The sequence below is a fragment of the Panthera tigris genome, chromosome D4, assembly GCF_018350195.1.
Source record: "Panthera tigris isolate Pti1 chromosome D4, P.tigris_Pti1_mat1.1, whole genome shotgun sequence".
NCBI classification, from domain to species: domain Eukaryota; kingdom Metazoa; phylum Chordata; class Mammalia; order Carnivora; family Felidae; genus Panthera; species Panthera tigris.
The window spans coordinates 10,297,517-10,315,411 of NC_056672.1; the positions used below are offsets into that span (position 1 = coordinate 10,297,517).

The 17,895-nt window shown below is 50.2% G+C and overlaps 1 protein-coding gene and 1 long non-coding RNA gene across 7 annotated transcripts in view; one reads left to right on the forward strand and one right to left on the reverse strand.

The window, feature by feature from the left end:
• Positions 1-5,671: 5,671 nt before the first annotated feature.
• Positions 5,672-13,307, forward strand: LOC122232973. 4 transcript variants are annotated; one of them, XR_006210356.1, is made up of 4 exons: positions 5,672-5,795; positions 7,123-7,377; positions 12,042-12,234; positions 12,955-13,307. It is a non-coding gene; the product is annotated as an uncharacterized LOC122232973 (long non-coding RNA). The 4 variants fall into 4 exon arrangements; XR_006210357.1 differs by having other exon boundaries at positions 12,919-12,967; XR_006210358.1 differs by lacking the exon at positions 12,955-13,307 and having other exon boundaries at positions 5,672-5,799; positions 12,042-12,419.
• Positions 13,308-14,515: 1,208 nt separating this feature from the next.
• Positions 14,516-17,895, reverse strand: part of KANK1 (KN motif and ankyrin repeat domains 1) — a 140,262-nt gene continuing 136,882 nt past the window's right edge. For all 3 annotated transcript variants that reach the window (XM_007077461.2, XM_007077460.2, XM_015535421.2), the window contains 2 exons: positions 17,143-17,241; positions 14,516-16,555 (listed from right to left, as the gene is read on the reverse strand). In XM_007077461.2, the coding sequence (XP_007077523.2) occupies positions 16,493-16,555; positions 17,143-17,241 (162 nt within the window). In that variant the 3' untranslated portion in view covers positions 14,516-16,492. The remainder of the gene's footprint in view (positions 16,556-17,142; positions 17,242-17,895) is intronic.

A 17,895-nucleotide genomic window follows, 5' to 3' on the forward strand; every position in this document is an offset into this window, starting at 1 on the left:
ACAATAATAGACCTCTTTAAATTCTCTTTTCCTTAGTTTTACTGGAGGGAAGAATATCTTTTTTTTTTTTTTTTTAAGAGAGTGATCATGAATGTGAGAGTAGGGGAGAGACAGAGAGAGAGAGAGAGAGAGAGGGAGGGAGAGAGAGAGAGAGAGAGAGAGAGAGAATCCCAAGCAGAGAGAAAATCCCCACTGACAGAGTAGGGGCAGACGTGGAATTCAATTTCACAACCGGGACATCATGACCTGAGACAAAATCAGAAGTCAGATGCTCAACTGACTGAGCCACCCAGGTGCCTCAAGAGTTTCTTTCTTCTAATTATGGAGCAGGAGGGCATCTGATCTCATTTTCTAGGAAAGAAGTCTACTTAGATGGTGTTTTATTTTAGTCTTACAGGGTTTTACAGCGTTAGTACTGAGACTTGAAATCACGTTCTATTTCTATGACTGCAGGTGGAAATGGGCCCACAGAGTGGGTGAGGTTAAGGGGAGATCTGGTTTAGCTGGTCCAGGGAGCCCTCTTCGGGCCCTCACCTTACTTGATGTGAGGTATGGCACGTCCAGAGGCCTACAAGAGGAGAGAGTTTTGCCTTTTTCCAAAGCAGTGGAGGGCACGCTTTCAGAGATGAAGACTTTTCCACTTTTTTTTTTCTTTTCTTTTAATTTTTAAAAAATAATTTATATCCAAATTAGTTAGCAGATCGTGCAACAATGATTTCAGGAGTAGATTCCTTAGTGCCCCTTACCCAATTAGCCCATCCCCCCTCCCACAACCCCTCCAGTAACCCTCAGTTTTTTTCTCCATATTTATGAGTCTCTTCTGTTATGTTCCTGTCCCTGTTTTTATATTATGTTTGTCTCCCTTCCCTTATGTTCATCTGTTTTGTCTCTTAAAGTCCTCCTATGAGTGAAGTCATAGGATATTTGTCTTTCTCTGGCTAATTTCACTCCAGTTCCATCCACGTAGTTGCAAATGGCAAGATGTCATCCTTTTTGATTGCCGAAGGTTCTCCCACTTTTAGCCATAATGAGATCCGAAGCCTTCTTCCCTGCGTGCTGCCATGTCTGGTCACGAAGCTCCACTGGTGGATAGAAACACTCAGCATTACAGGTGTTAAGCGTCTGGTGTGTGAGAAATGAGGGGCCACAGCTGTCAGCCGCAGAATGGAAGCAGGGAGGCCCTGGAACAGGACCAAAACTGGACTAGTGTCTACTGACCGCCTTCCCTCCAGATGAGTGGCCATGAAAGGCGTGCACTGTTCCGGTCCATCCTGATTGTCTACTAATACGCCCAGGGGTACGGAAAAGGCCACCCCTCAGAACCTTGGCGGGGCCGTGCTTCTCCTCGTGGCACAGACACGTTTGCTTGGCAAACAGACCAGCGTTTGGGGCTCAGAAACGCGAGAGAAGCCAAGGAACATCAGCTCTTTGTCGAACATGCTGGGGAAAGGTCATGAGTAACATAACTTTGTTAAGGTGGGTGACATGTGTGCCTAAGTTTGAGGACCCTTGTGGCAGCTTGGTCTGGCAGAGTTGGGGGCTCTGGGGATGCCTGAAACAGGGAATAATAGGACCATCAAGAGGGACAAGACTGGAGGTGGAGACACCAATTCAGACACTCTCCTTGCAATCCAGGCCATGGGGGGCCCTGCATCAGGGGCCAGCGGTGGGGGCAGGGGACGCACCCATAAGCTGCTAGGTAGGTCGAACGGGTGACCTTGCTGAGGACCTAGCTCAGGGGATTTGATGAGGTGATACCCGGGAAGTGCTTAACACAGTGTCAGCCCCGAGGAAGGGACCAGGGACCGGCAGACATCAGCTGCTGCCTTACGGGAGGAGGGGTGAGTGCGTCGTTACAGAGGGGGGACCTGAACACTGCAGTGCATCCGGGGAGGGGGGAGTGTGGAATCAGTTTGTCCGACATCGAGAGGGACACGGGAATGAGGGCCCCCCTTCCTCCTCGTGCCCCACAGACGGGCTGCAGGTTCCACAGAAAAACCTTCTCGCTGCCCAGTGTGGGCTTTTCTTTTTGTCCGAGACCAGCCTGCCTGGGGTCAGCGCTGCAGAGGGCTCTCCAGACGGAACATGGGCATCTATAGTTTATTCGTTTATTTTTTTAATTGTTTTAAATGTTTTTATTTATTTTTGAGAGAGAAAGACACACACACACACACACACACACACATACACACACACACACACACACATACACACACACACACACACACACACACACAGAATCCAAAGCAGGTCACAGGCTCTGAGCTGTCAGCGTAGAGCCCGACGCGGGGCTCGAACTCACGAACTGCAAGATCATGACCTGAGCCAAAGTTGGACGCTTAACCGACTGAGCCACCCAGGCGCCCCTGGACATCGATATTTTAAATGATTGCCCAGCTGCTGTCCATGCTTACGGGGTAACTGGGAAGACATTGTCTTTGGGTGAGTGCCTGGGTTGTCTGGGGAGGAATGCCAGTGACTGAAACTTGAAATGCAAAGCAACCCAACCTTGGGGAAAAAAATGCCCCTCCCCTCAGTGAAATAGCTGACCCAACTGCTACAGCGCTCGGCCACATCTATAAAACACCCTCACAAGCATGACCTCATGTGATTCCTTGTCCCTTGCTTTTCCAGGTGTAAGAGGCTTGGAGCAAAGCAGCTACAGAGTCTTTTTGGTTTTCCTTCCAGAAGTTTCTCTCCTCCTGGCCAAGTCACATGACCTGAACGTAACTAGGGGAGGCTGTCAGGTGCGCACGTGGCTCTTCTGGGGTCTGCGCATCACTGGCAGGGTGCTGTCGCTCACAGGGGTTTCCTACTTTCATGAATCCTTTCTTGCTCTAGCTCTGGACAGGGTCTTAGGCTCCATGAGGACTCAAAGGGACCGGTCTGTGAAGACCTCTGGGCAAGAGGGGGGCTGGAGTGGGGCTGGAAGGTGTTTGAGCTCCAGAGAACGGTTCTGGAACTGCAGTGTCCAACCCGTGGCAGGAGACACAGTTCCCTCTCCTTGACCGTCTCACCCTGATTTCTGTGGCACCTTACCTCTGACGTAGGAGACGTTGGCTAACACTGCTGGGTGGGGAAGGTTGAAGGGAAAAATTTCAAAATGGCTAGACACATGAAGGAACAGGGCACGCGTGCCCTGTCTTGCTGTTTTCACGGTCTGTGCCGCAAAGGAAATGGCAGAGGCCAGCAGACTGGTTGCTTTCGAAGGGCACCTTGAAGGAGCCTTATCAAAGCTACAGCCTGATGCTCTGTGGCGGGTAAGGAAGTTCTGTTCTTGTTGACTGATCAGCTGAAGTCCTTAGACTTACTGGCAGAAACCACCCACAACCTGCAGCACTCAGACAGCCACACTGCAAGGGCACAGAGTCCCCTGGGGCTTGGACCTTCTAATGATACATTCTCTCAGCGGTGCCTGGAAATAAACGTCCTTGCTTATTTTGCTGGAGACAGCAGGCCTCCCTCCTCTAGTCTCCCTCCTTGGGGTGGGAGCGCTTTCCCTCATCGCTTGCTTTTCCAAGTAGAACAGACTTGGAGAAAAACGCCGTGCTTTCGCTCTTCGTTCTAGAAAGGTCTGTCTTCCTACTCAATAGGTCACGTGATCTAAAAAGAACTGGGACAGGGTTGTGGGTGCTTGTGGGACTTTTCTGGGGTCTGCAGATTACTGGCCCAGCCCTAATTATAGCGGCTAGGGTAGGCTGGAGCGTGAGACCCGGACACGTGGAAAGCCAAGCAATTGTACTTACTAGGAGCAGTCACATCCCCAGAATGAGACTTCTGTGTCTTTAAGTGAGCAAAGTCTAGAATTTTTTCAGGAACCAATTTTGGGCCTGAAGGATTTTCATTTGCCCTGTAGTTCCTCGGTCATTTGGTCAAGGGAGGAGACTATCCCCCGAGACCCATGTAGAGTTTGGGGCCACAGACATTTGCTGAAAAAAGTCAGGTGTAACTCAGTTTGTAATCTTTTCCCTGGAAGAAATTTGCCCTCCCCAGTTATTCTCAGACAGAGGGCAGCTTGACTGATTTCCTCTCTGGAATTCAGGTCTCTAACACTAGAAATGTAATCCCACTGCATGTACTGTTTTGGTGAAGAATGCTTTTCTCTCTGTAACAGGGATAGGGATTCTGGAACTGGATTCTGGGCCCAGATTTGTCACTTAATAGCTATGTGATGTTGGGCAAGCTGCTCTCTGCTTGTTTCCTCATCTGTAGAATAGGGGAAGGTTTACAGTAAGGAGAAAATGAGTCAATATGCCTAAAGCACTCAGAACAAAGCCTAGTATGCATTGGTATATAAGAAATTGTTATTTTTCACCATATGAAACCAGAGCAGAATGTGAAATGAAGGGATGTCGTGTTGGTGACTTGAAGTAGTGACAGTCTCGGCCTAGGAGGCAGGAGGCCTGGAACTCTCTAATCAGGCTTCCCATTAAGAAATGGGGGAATTCTGAGCTACTCAGTTCCTTCTTTTTTTTTTCTTCATTAAGAAAATATTTTTAACGTTTATTTATTTTTGAGAGAGAGAGAGCGCGAGAGAGGAGGGGAGGGGCGGAGAGAGAGGGAGACAGAGAATCTGAAGCAGGCTCCAAGCTGAGCTGTAAGCACAGAGCCTGATGCGGGGCTCGAACTCATGAGCTGTGAGATCAAGACCTGAACCACAGTCAGACGCTTAACCGACTGAGCCACCCAGGCGCCCCCAGTTCCTGCATTTTAAAGGGAGGTGGTGGTAACAAGCCCATCAAGAGATAATGGATAAACATACAACGCACCATCACTCAGCCATAAAAATGTAGTGCTGACTCTCGCCACAACATGGATGAAATTTAGACCTTATGCTAAGTGAAATAAACCAGACACAAGCAGACAAATTGATTGCCCTTATGTGAAATATCTAGAAAGACAAATTCACAGAAATAGAAAGTGGAACCGGGGCTACTGGAGGCGAGCGGGAACGGGAGGTGGGTAGTTAATGCTCAACGGTTAGCTCCTGTTTTGGGTGATGAAGAAGGTTCTGGAGATGGGGGGTGCCAATGGTTATTCAACCGTGTGAATGTACTTAAATGCCGCTGAATTATACGCTTAAAAAGAATTAAAATGGCAAACTTTGTATTATGCGTTATTTTACCACCGTGAAAAAAAAATCAAACAAAAGAAACCAAAATAAGAGAGGGAGAGAGAAGCTTTGAAAGAGAAAGGCACTTGCTATAAACTTTGAACTTGTATAGTCCGTGAGGCCACAAATATGGGTTACCAGGGGAAAACATGAGGTGGTGACATTAGCCCCAAAGCCCTTTCCAGCCTGAGCCTGCTGTGGGTAAACTCCCTTCCTTTCGGGCACTTTCAGGCCCTTTGCTTCCTTCGGGACACAAGTCTGGACAAATCTTCCCAGCCCCCGTTCTCTGTCCCGGGAGCTCCCCTACCTACTCTGGGCTCCACCAACCTGCCATCCCTTCTCAGTTGCCCGCTGCTCCATAACTTGCTTTTCTTTACTTGTGTGCGGCCGTTTGTCAACTATATTGTTAGCCCCTCCATGGGGAGGGGCTGGTCTTCCCCTACTCAGGGCTGTGCCCCACCCCCAGTCCCCACTCCCCAGTCCCTGACTCAGAATGAGTCACAATGGGTGCTTGACAGGGTTCCTCCCTGCATTCCTTGCCGGGAGGAACTACAACTACGACCGCCTGGCTGCATCAGGTTCTGGACCTGGTTTTTGCAAATTCTTAGACTTCCGTTCTACCCTCTGTAAACCAAGACCTCTTACCTTGTGACCCAGAACATACGTGTGTGCGCACACACACGTATGTATGTCGTTTCATGAACTATTACTAACCATTGCTCTATGTGGTACAAACTGAAATTCTGGATTTATTCGATTTTTTAAAGGGCTTATAGTAACAGGGATTTTGCCACCATGACTGCGTGTGTGGAAAACACGATCAGGGGGAGACTGGCGAACGCTTGGGCGTGTCCACCACTGGCCGCTAGGGGGAGCTGAGAGGCCAGGCCGTGCAGGGCACGAAGGGACAGCGTTGGTGGCTTAGACTGAGCAGTCTCAGTGCCGGTGGGACCTCAGGATGCCCACGCGAGCTCTCACACCCCTTCACGCCAGCGGAGCACATTCTGACTTCGGTTGACTTCGCTGAAAGAGCGGTGTCCTGTTTCACCCTCTCCTGGGGGGAGCCATTTAAATGTGTACCGTGCTGGGAGTAGGATTTTTGGCTTAGCGTTGGGACCGTCCTTCTCCGGGAGAAGGACAGAGCCCCTCTTTCTCCCTTTTTGCCCAACTGCCCTTTAGATGTGTGACTGGCCGCCTTGGGCTCTCCACGAACACCCTGCAGAATCTGCCTCACGGGGCGGGTTCTGAACCGTACTCGGGCACCCTCCTCCAGACCGCGGCCAACAAGGCCTCTCCTGATTGCCATTTTGGCTGTGGGGCCACCTGGCCTGGTCTGGGCTCTCTCCCTGAAGCAGCCACGAGAAGTCCACCTTAGCCACAGGCCATGGGATGTTCCAGCCTTCCTCTGTGAGGGCCAGGAGGGTCAGGGCATCGTCATCAATGGGGTGCCCGGTGTGTGTGAGTTACACGGTTCTACTTGTCTACGAGGGTGTTTCTTGTGCTTGATCAAAGTTATGATGCAGGCGGCTCGACCTTTCCAGTGGAACCCGGGAACACATGCCTCCATATTTTGAACAGATTCAGCAGACAGTTTAGACACAGAGTAGCCAGAGGGTTAGAAGGTGTGTAGGCAGTGAGGGCAAGTGGTAAAGCTCTTCACATCACTGGCAAGTGGTAAAGCTCTTCTCTCTGCCCACCGCCTCTCCACCAGCCTCCACATGCACACCCCCTCAGTCAGCACAGCCAACGCCCCAGCAGCGTGGGGTACGTTAGGCTGGGAACAGCCCCCAGGGAGCGAGGGTAATGCCTTTCAGTAGCTGCCCCTACCCTGAGCCAGACTTACCTGGTAAGGCCTCAGAACAATCCCACGGACAAGAATTCAGAAAGTATTGCGGAGCCTTTTCTGTTGGCCACAGGAGGTAGCCGTGGCCTGGGGTAAAAATAATGCTTTCGGCTAGGACCTGAAAGCCATGACTCACGGCCAGTCCCCTCTTTGTTTGTGTCAGCAGGAAGCCAAAGGCTGTGGAGATCAGACTCCCCTACCGATTCCCCATGCAGGCGCCTGGATGAGGACATTGAGTTCCTTCCTCAGTCATGTCTCACCTTGACTGATCCTTCTCAAAAACAGCATTTGAAACCGGCTCCCAAGACTCTTAGGACAAGTCCTCCCTTCCGGCTGCTGCTGGGTTGCCAGCCCCATAATGTCCAAGCTACCGCTTTCTGCCTACTGCTGGAAGTTCACAGTCACTGGACGCTTTCAGCAGGTAAGTCTAGTTAGGGGCTCCCCTAGCGCGATGCTCACGGTAGAAATGATGGTATGGCTGAGAAGTGACAAAGGCATCCACCGTGGAAAGGACTCTACAAACATCAGTTAGCCTCAAAGAGGGACCAGATTTATGGTCTCCACCCTTTCCCACAGGTGTTTAAAGGAGACCAATAGGTCTCCAAATCCTGGCCAGAACCACTTAGGGGAAGGATCTCACTGTGAAAAATGTATTGCATTTGATGGTTCCAAGTCCTTCATTCCTTCTATAGCCAAACATTCTGACTGTAGCATCGAGTGCTACTCTCTAAAGAGGCAGGACCTGTTTCCCAATCTCTTTGAACCTGGGCTGCTCTTGTGACTTGTTTGGGCCAAGAGAATGTCATGGAAATGATGGGGAACCAGCAGTGAGCCTGAGCCTGAAGAAGCCTTGTCTGCTTGTTCGTCTTGCTTCGTTGTCATGGCCCCCAGAACGTTCTTGGGCTATTCAGCCAGAAGATACGAGTCACAGGGCTAAAGTCACCTTCTGTCAGCTGACAGGTACAAGGCAAGACTGGCCAAGGTCAGCAGAGCTGATGGTCAGTGGACCACTCAGACACTCAAGCAATAAATGCTCATGGTTGGGGCGCCTGGGTGGCTCAGTTGGTTAAGCATCCGACTTCAGCTCAGGTCATGATCTCATGGTTTGTGAGTTCGAGCCCCGCATCGGGCTCTGTGCTGACAGCTCAGAGCCTGGACCCTGCTTCCGATTCTGTGTCTCCCTCTCTCTGCCCCTCCCCTGCTCGTGCTCTGTTTCTCTCTCTCTCAAAAATAAACACTAAAAAATTTTTTTAATAAAAAAATGTTCATGGCTTTATGCCATGGGGGCTTTGAGGGCTGTGTGTTACACAGCATTACTGTGGCCACGATAACTGACATGCCCGCTTATAAACCAGAGAAAGATGCACCCTTTGAAGAATTATCAGCAGCAACTTTCGCCTTTCGCTGGTCTTCAAGTCTATAGATGTGTTTAATATCTTCGTAGAGACCACAGAACGAGCACAAGAAGCGAAAAATCATTCTTTATTAGGCATCAGATCGACAGAGTAAAGCCAAGAAAAGTGACATCGCATTTCCGCTGCTTCTGGATAACACGGGATGTCCCTATCCAGACCACGTGGTTGCTTGCAGCAGTTAGTATTCTTCATGTTGGCATCTGGACAAAAACTCCTCTTCGTGTAGAGGTCAGTGTGTGCACAGATCATTGAAAGGTAGCCTTTATGAGACTTCCTGGGAGGCAGTGGCAGTGTTTGGCTTCCTGAGTTTCAACGTGGATCAGACGCACAGATAAGAATCTGGCCACACAAATTCATGAATCCAAGTCTGTTGTTCCAGCAATCGTAGGATTATTGGCTTCCTGAGCTGGAGTCCCCAAACTCTTAACACAGAAAGATAAATTGAAGCACTCTGTCCTACCTTTTGAAATATTATGCAGACCAGAAAACACCGCAGGGTTTTTAAGATCAACATCAAGCTTCTGGCTATTTGGTTATATATCTGATCATGTATCCTGACAGTGATTGAATGGGGCATATGGAGGAACTTCATTAACGTTCTCTGGTCATTCAAGGCCTGCCATCAGTCAGCGTCAGCAAGTGTACTTTCCGAGAGTGAGTCTTGTCTCTCAGGGATTAATTTATAGATGGGGGAGGATAGAAACGAGTTGCCTCCAGTTTCCCTGGGAAACACTAATTTCTCCTCCCTCTTCTTACTCATCTCAACTCGATCTCCGACCCCAGAGCTGTGGACACGCAGGACACGTGCCTCTCGGTGGGGAGATCCCTCGAGTCGGCCCCAGGGGCCCCAGGGGCTTTCCCTCACAGATGTCCCTGTCTCTCAGACCTTGGCGTGAATGACCACAGCCCTGGCTCTGAGAAGGGAAACCATTGTGTGTCTCTGCCCACTGCAGAACAGCAACAGAGGGAGGAATTCAGGGACAGCAGCTGGAGGCACCAACACAGCACACCCTGTCCCTGGTGCCTCACTGGCGTTTCAGCAGGAGACGGTAGTTTTGAAATGAGCATTCACGAGGGAGCCGACACAGAGACTCAGGGGGATCAGCACGAATAAAGATTTCTTTCTTTCTAAGTGTAATGTGTGCATCATTTTTCTCGCAAGACTGCAGTGATTCAAGTCAAGTCCTCTGGCCGTATTCCAAAACCCAGTTCTGCAAGAACACCGGATTTATAAACCCTCAATATATCCCACAAGCTCTACAAAAAAAGATCTGCCATTAGGCAAATGCAACTTTGTAAAATTTGTGAGCAAAAGGTCCACGGTGAACAAGCTAAGTGCTATGTCTCAGTCACGGGAAATCACGAATATTACCAAGATTAAAGAATATGGACGCTTCGGAAGCCTATCCAGCAAGTACTTGTGGTTGAGATAAGAGAGTCTACTTATGACACTCCCTGCCCGTGAGGAGTGGTTCTCAGGGTGTGGTCTCCAGACCGGCAAAATCAGCATCAGTGGGGAACCGGTTTAAAACGCTCATTCTCGGGCCTCTTCCCAGACCGACCGAATCAGAGGCTCTGGGCTGGGGCCCAACAATCTGAGTTGTCACAAGTCCTACCCGGGATTCTGATGTTTGCTCAAGTTTGAGAAGTACACGTTTATGAGATACTATCTGCCTCGCGAGGTACACGGGATGATGGCTTTCCTTCCCAGACATCTAGTCCTTAGTGCCCTAAGGCATCTGTGTAACGGGTCACCTTCTCCCTGTGGATCTAGAAGCCTACTGGCACGTAGTAGCTTTGGGAAAATAAGGAAAAGTGTCGAATACGTTGCTGTGTCCTGGACTGAGTCCACAGTGCGAGTGTTCTTATTGTCCACAACTCATCTACCAAGCCCTTCGGTTAGAGCAGCATCTACCTCCCTGAACCAATTTCTGTATCAACAAAGACAACTTCAGCCATGCTATGGTGACAGATCGCCTGCAAACTCCCCTCATGTAACGTCATAAAGGTTCACTGATGGTCACAACACACCTGTAATCAGGTCGGCAAGGACACTGTACTCCACGTGGCACTAGGGGACCCAGGTGACACTTATTGCCACGGACACCGTGATGGGAGAAGGGGGCACAGTGAACCACGCCACGCACTGGCTTTTTGAGCTCCCACCTGGAACTGACACGTCACCTCCGCAAATGTGTCATTGCCAAAGCAATCACGTGACCGAGCCTGACTTCAGAAAGAGGCAGGGAGTACCCAGAAAAAGAAGCAGAACATCTGAGATCGGCCCAAGTGAGGACAGTCCAGGGTTATGAGTGGGCCACAACCCCCATGTTGTGCAAAGCTGTGTTTTAACATTAAAGAGACGGTCGGGGGGTGGGGGGAGCACCTGGATGGCTCAGTCAGTTAAGCGTTTGACTTCAGCTCAGGTCATGATCTCATGGGTTCGAGCCCCGCATCAGACTCTACGCTGACAGCTCGGAGCCTGGAGCCTCCTTCGGATTCTGTGTCTCCCCCTCTCATGTTCTGTCTTTCAATAATAAATAAACATTAAAACAAAACAAAACAAAACAAAAACCATTCCTAGGGGCTCCCCAGCCCCTCATAGGCTCCCTCTCAGTAATCTCCGAGTGGTAACTGTCCTTTCAACGCCACACGTCAACTATTTTTTTTTTTTTTTACACTCATTCATTCAACTAGTGTTTGTGAGCCAGGCACCAGAACTTCTTAGTCTTGGCAGGTGGTGTTACAGACCCAAGTGTGACAGCTGAACTTCTGAGCTTCATTTTGGAAGATCGGCTTTTTTTTTTGGGGGGGGGGTGCAGAGAAACGGTGACATATTTTATTTAAAGAAAAAAGGCTTAGGGGCGTCTGGGTGGCTCAGTAGGTTGGGTGCCTGACCTCGGCTCAGGTCATGATCTCGCGGTCTGTGAGTTCGAGCCCCGCGTCGGGCTCTGTGCTGACAGCTTGGAGCCTGGAGCCTGCTTTGGATTCCATGTGTCCCTCTCTCTCTGCCCCTGTCCTACTCACATTTCTGTCTCTGTCCCTCTCAAAAATAAATAAACATTTAAAAATAAATAAATAAATAAAGCACAGGTTAATTTTGTACTTAATAGTGAATACAGAGTAATTTTTGAAAATAGGATTTGTTTCTGGGGCGCCTGGGTGGCTCAGTCGGTGAAGCCTCTGACTTCAGCTCAGGTCATGATCTCGTGGTCTGTGAGGTCGAGCCCCGCGTAGCGCTCTGTGCTGACAGCTCGGAGCCTGGAGCCTGTTTCAGATTCTGTGTCTCCCTCTCTCGCTGACCCTCCCCCATTCATGCTCTGTCTCTCTCTGTCTCAAAAATAATCATTTAAAAAAAAGAAAAAAGGCTTTTTTTTTTTTTGAGAGTGCACACATGTGCACATGTGGGGGAGGGGCAGAGAGTAAGAGGGAGAGAGAGAATCCCAAGCAGGCTCTGTGGTAGTAGCACTGGGCCCAATGTGGGGCTCAAGCTCACAAACCGTGGGATCGTGACCTGAGCCGAAATGAAGAGTGGGACGCTTTACCCACTGAGCCACCCAGGTGCCCCTGAAGGGTGACATATTTTAGATAGGATTGAGGGACTGGAGTCCTCTGAACTCACAGGGATCCGATCCAATTAGCGACTTGTCTTTATCACCTGTTTATTCAGGCACATGATTACACAGCAAGGCAGATGGATCACAGCCAGAGTCCCTCTGCTGCCTGACACGTGAGAAGCGAGTGGCCCGCCCGGCCGGTACTTGGTGTGGAGCCGCCTGACGACACTGGTGACAGAGCAGCACCTGACAGTCTGGGCTCAGGGGTCTCCTCTTGCTCTCCACCACACAGCCTCGTCCTTGCAGGTAGTTCTAAGGCGGGACGAGCTGGATCCTTCCGGGTTGGGGAACGGGGAGCAAGTATAAAATTTATTTTGGCTCGAATACAGGACTGGCGTTTGCTCTTTGGAATACCTTCTATGCGACTTCTGTCATTGGAAAGGGAGGGATACGGTTCCCATCCCTATTCGATCACTAAAGATCTGAGTCGGAGAGGCAGCGGGCAGCTGGTTTCTTCAAATGCCAGCTCCTCCCCCGATGTCCAATCGGACGCCTCTGCACCAGCACGTGGTATTTTGCGCTCTAGGGCTCCACAGAATCCTTGCTGGAATTCAGGCCGCGGGTCCCAGGGACACGACTCTAAGTGCTAATTCAACCTTTCACACTTCCAGAGCTGACTGTGCCTTCCCAATTCCCAGCCCCCCTCCCCACCCTGGAGAACCACCAGTGACTTTGGCGGGGAGGGAGCGTGAGCACGTGCGGCCCTGGAACACTGTGGCCACCGGCTCGGCCACATCCTTTTGTGGTAATCGTCTTTGGCAAAACGGACTGTAAATATATTTTTATAATCAGCTGGCTTCTAAATTACAGCCGTGTGGCGTAATGGCAGAGTAAACATATGATTAGTAATTTCCTTATGGCAGGAAGTAGAACGGTCTCAGGCTGAGTCTCTGGCTAAGGCCCAGGGCTTAAAAAGAATTGTTCTTTCAGTACAAGAGAAAAGAGAAAACTCTCTTTCTTCCAAAGCCAAAGCAACGGGTCACGACCTTCTTCCTGTGTGGAAACAGTTCTCCTTCCCGAGGAAGAGGGCAAGAGCAAGATGAACTTGGGAAAGTACTCCAAGAGCTGTCTGCACGCTCAACCTCTGTCCCTGAAGTACTGCCTTCCCCATGGCAGCCATGGTTCCTGGCCTTCTAGAAACGACTGCTCCGGAGTTACGGAAATGTCATCCAACACGGACACACACAGACTACCAGGGCTCCTTATACACCCAAGATAAAAGATGCAGCATAATGCCTCTTGTTTTGTTACTGTTGTCTCTGCCCCATCCAACTTGTATACAAAAGAACTACGGTAGTTCTCCTAATTTGGGACTAAAACAGTTCTCAGTGTGGACCAAAGGCCGTGTTGAGAAACACCTGGGCTGCTGCTGCTTCGGGTGAAGCTCAGAATGGGCATTTTCCCCAGGTCCTGCAACCATTTCTGACGCGTGCCGTGGACGCGGAAGTTCCCACCAAACAGGCAAAAAATTACTCATTAGGACCTGATCCCATCTGCGAGGGTTACCACACACCTGCACACCCGCGAATCTTCCCGCCACAGGACTGGCAAGTTACAAGCCAGAGCCCCAGAGCCCAGCACTCCACTTATGGCAGGGGGCGGGGGGGGGGGGGGGCCTGGTCTAGAACGCATACTCCTGGTAACTTTCTCCAGCAGCAAGGCTCCCCCAGCCCTCCCCACCCCCACACAGGGTTTAGTCCATTAAGCCACGGTGGAGCAGGAAAAGTTGTATTTCACGTTTTTGTTGTGTTTTTTTTTTTTTTTTAATGTTTTAAATTTATTTTTGAGAGAAAGAGACAGAAAGCATGCGTGTGAGTGGGGGAGGGGCAGAGAGAGAGAGGGAGACACAGAATCTGTCAGAATCAGGCTCCAGGATCTGAGCTGTCAGCACAGAGCCCGACTGGGGGCTTGAACCCACAAACCCTGACATCATGACCTTAGCCACAGTCAGACGCTCAACTGACTGAGCCACCCAGGCATCCCTTTGTTTCTTAATGTTAAAGTCTCAAAGTTCCCACTGCTCTACCCTTTTGTCTAGGGGTGTCTTCAGCTTCTAATTTTCCAGGGTAAGAAAACAGAGGCTGTCACTTACAGGTTTAGGCTTCTCGTCACATCTGCCAGAAAACAAGATCGGGAGTCTCCAGCCCTAGGCCGGCCTCACGTGGGGGAACCTGCCCCAGTGTCCTGTCACACATTCCTTTATAGCCTTGTGGCTCAAGAAACTGCAGCTACACCCATGGGGGATAATCAGGATGGTTTATATAATGTGCCAAGATCCCAAGATAAAAAGCCTTGTAAGTGCCCAGTGTTAGCAGAGCAAACAAGGCACAAAGCAGAGCTCCCGGCAGCTCGATTCTGTATTGAGTTAAGACCACACTCCATGATAAAACACTCACTCATTTTCTTTTGCAAAATTTAGCATAAGAAATCTGCAATGAAGCACAGACGTAGGAATTTGTTTGCTCATGCACTGACATTATTAATGACTTCTCTTGTCAAACAGAACAAAACTCCCTGGACCACAAACCAGCAGAGATGCAGCCCTCCCTGCTCAAAAGGCACGCCATGCCATTAAAGGGTACCGAACTCACAGCGCCACTTTTCTTCACACACACAACCTTCTGCTTTAATTTATTGTGCTCTGTCAGGTCTGAAGGAGCTTGAATAACTATGCGAACTGAAATTTAGTGCCAATCCCTGAGCTACCCCGGGATGGACAAAGATGTTCGCGTCCCCAGGCAGCTGTGACTTCACTTTCACGGTTCATGGAAGAGGATGGTTCTTCTGCCCTAGATGTCCCGTATGGGACTTGGGGGCCATCACACACGGCCCCAAGTTGGCCTCAATTCCCAGTGCTACTTTTCGGAGCTCCTCTGAGTTGTTCTCTAAACAACCACACCTCTAAGCCTGTGAAACAACAGGCTTTCTAGGAAAGGCATCGTGGTGCACACCTGCTGGGAACATCTGTTCTCTGGTCTCTTTCTCAAGCCCAGCAATGAATGAGCAGAGGAGAAGAAGGAAAGAGGAAGAAGGGAAAGAAACGTGCAAGAACCCGTGATGATTCTCCGGTACACCTGACTCTCATAAATGGCCTGGGTTAAAATTCACCACTGGCAACCGGGCCCAAGCACCTCATTTGCATTTTGGCGGCCACGCTTCTTCACTGAAACGAGATAGACTGGATCCCCTTCACTTTGTAGAAAAGGCTGCAAGGCAGGTGCAGTCACCCAGCAGCTGTACCCGAAACCAGGACCAGAGGCCTGACAAGAGCTAACTCGTCGCCTCCGCTCAGAAGTTACCTGTCTGATGAGCTGTGTGCCTAATAAGGCCTTAAATTTCCGACTCCCGACGTGCAACCTGAGTAACGGGCAGAGCCATGCAAACGCAGTGCTCTCAGAAGGTGTCTCGTCTCGTCCAAGTGCAAGACCAGCGGGCCAGCAGTCCCTGCCGGCACAATCTGTCAGCTTTTGCTGCCACTGCTGTAAGTCAATAGGATCGGGCAGACAGCTGTCAGAGATGAAGCCGGGACAAGCAAGAGCACTTAATGAAATTTTATTTTGAAAATATGGCAAGAGTCTAAGGCACTTCAAACATTTAAATACATTTAAGACCAAAGTAAATGTGACATGGTAGAAAGGAATCCATAAATATGTGGAGAACTACACTATGTTTCTCTAGAGGCAAATATATAGCCAATTCCTCTAACGTGATTCAACCCTTGTCATTAGGTACAGATTTGTGCAATTATTAATTAAAAACATGGTAATGTTACACGTACTTCTTCATGTCTCAGTGACGACGGAATATAAAAGGTGAAAATACTGTGTCAATTTTATATAGATGCCTTTTATATAAAAAGTCATATAATAACACCCACCCAGATAAACCCAACCGAAAAGCTTTCTTTTCATTAAGTTTTGTACTTTCCGAGAGTTCTGTCTTCTATTTTTAAACCAGGAATCTACCAGGCCAGGCCCAAGGTGCTGACGATTGGTCATCTCCACTCCCTCACTTTCCAACAGTGAAGACAAAAGGAAAATCAACAAAACCCTCCCGGAATGGGATTTTCAGAGCTTTCCAATGGCTCCACAAGGGGTAAATATAAATACTTGCGGACAATTGCTAAGAACGCCAAGCCAGTGAGAACCTGACGCTTCTCGCCAGTGGCGAGGGCGGGAGAGAAGGGAGTAGGGGCTGCCCGCTCAGGTCAGGTCACCGTATCCTACGACTGTACATAACGGAGCAGAGACTCCACAGCAACAGAGACGGGGGTGGGCGCGCCCCGCGCACAGGGAAGGCGGCCAGGTGGGAGGCGGGGTGTGCCGGGCGGCACGCCCCTGCTGGCTCCGCCCCCACCGTGCAGCTGCAGGCTTCCGCCCCGGCTTACCCGTTCTGTTTGCTGGTGAGCTCAGGCACAGTACGCATACATTCAGTATCTGTCACCCCAAGAGGAACAATTAGCAGCTTAGTGGTGGCATGTAAATGGACGGCTATTTGCATATAATCAGTCAAATGAACTCCGGTGGGTGGGGCCAGGAGATGTCTTCCTTCCAAGCCTGGGGGTGCCCTAGAGACCAGGAAAGGAAAAAAAAAGGGGGGGGGGCAGTTAATGAGTGACCTCAAGCAGATGTGTCCTCTATAACAGGGGCTGTGCCCGCCACAGCTGACAACCACCTGTGAGCCAGCGTGAGGGCAGCTGGGACAGGGGACACAGACCCATCAGCAGGAGCTGCTCTGAGCAGCTGTCCGGCTGTCCTGGGAAGTCGCTGTCCCGCTAAGAGTGGGCTCTGGGAACAGAGGTTGCTGCTTACTGTCTGCTTTAGGAAAAATGCCAGGAACGTAGCAATATGTACTCACGGGCACACGATGTGCCACTTGGATAATTCTGTCCAGAAATAAACCCTTCACGTGAGGAGGGCATAAGCGAATGTTTGCTTCCCAAGGACAAGCAGGTGCCCAGCCTCTGTGCTGCTAACCATCAGCACTCCTGGCCTTGTGGGCGGGGCAAAAATCATGAACTCTCAAGTTCCAGACTAAAACTCCCATTTTCAGAATCCTCAGAAAACCCGCACTGCCTGCCAGCTCCCGAAGAGGGGGGCCGGCCAGCCTGCTGGATTTCGGCCTGTTCACAAATGTCAAATGCACAACACTGACCGGAGACTGGGCCTTCGCGAAGTTGACATGGGCGTACAGGAGAACGGCGATGTCCTTGTGTCCCGCCTCCAGGGCTATCGAGAGTGCCGTGCTGCCGTCCTTAAGGAAAGAACAAGCCAGGCTGGGTTTCTCACACTTACGGACAGCCAAATGGGAGCAAAACAAATACTTTCCAAGAACTGATAAAGTTCCCCAAATTTGTTCAGTTCTTCAGGAGACTTTTCCGGACCTCTGTGTGCTAAGCCCTAAGGACGAATGGGGCACAGCATCCACAATGGGGAAGTCCCAGTTGGAGAAGAATCACCTCATCCCCTCTGGCTCACGGTGGTTAGAGTGTAGATGTGTGCACAGTACGTGCTCAACAAATGCAGGCTGCCTGCAAAGAAATTTCTCAACTATTCTTCCCACCAGCTGGGGGCTCTAGGGGAAGATGTGGGTGGAAACATAGTTTCTTTTTTCCTTATATTTCCAAGGGAGCAGGCAATACCACAGTGTGTTCTGACACCCTGCAATTTGTCAAAGATCTTTTAGCTTTCCTCTTCAGGAAGGAGTCCCTCCTCCAGCCCTGATCACCCCCAATCGAACGCTGTGAATCCTGCTGCCTTGCAGAAATACATCTTATGAAAACATGCGGGTGGGGTGACTGGGGGCGGGGGGCTCAGTTGGCTAAGCTTCCGACTTCCGCTCAGGTCACAGTCTCCCGGTTCCTGAGTTCGATGCCCGCATCTGGCTCTGGGCTCAGAGCCAGGCTCA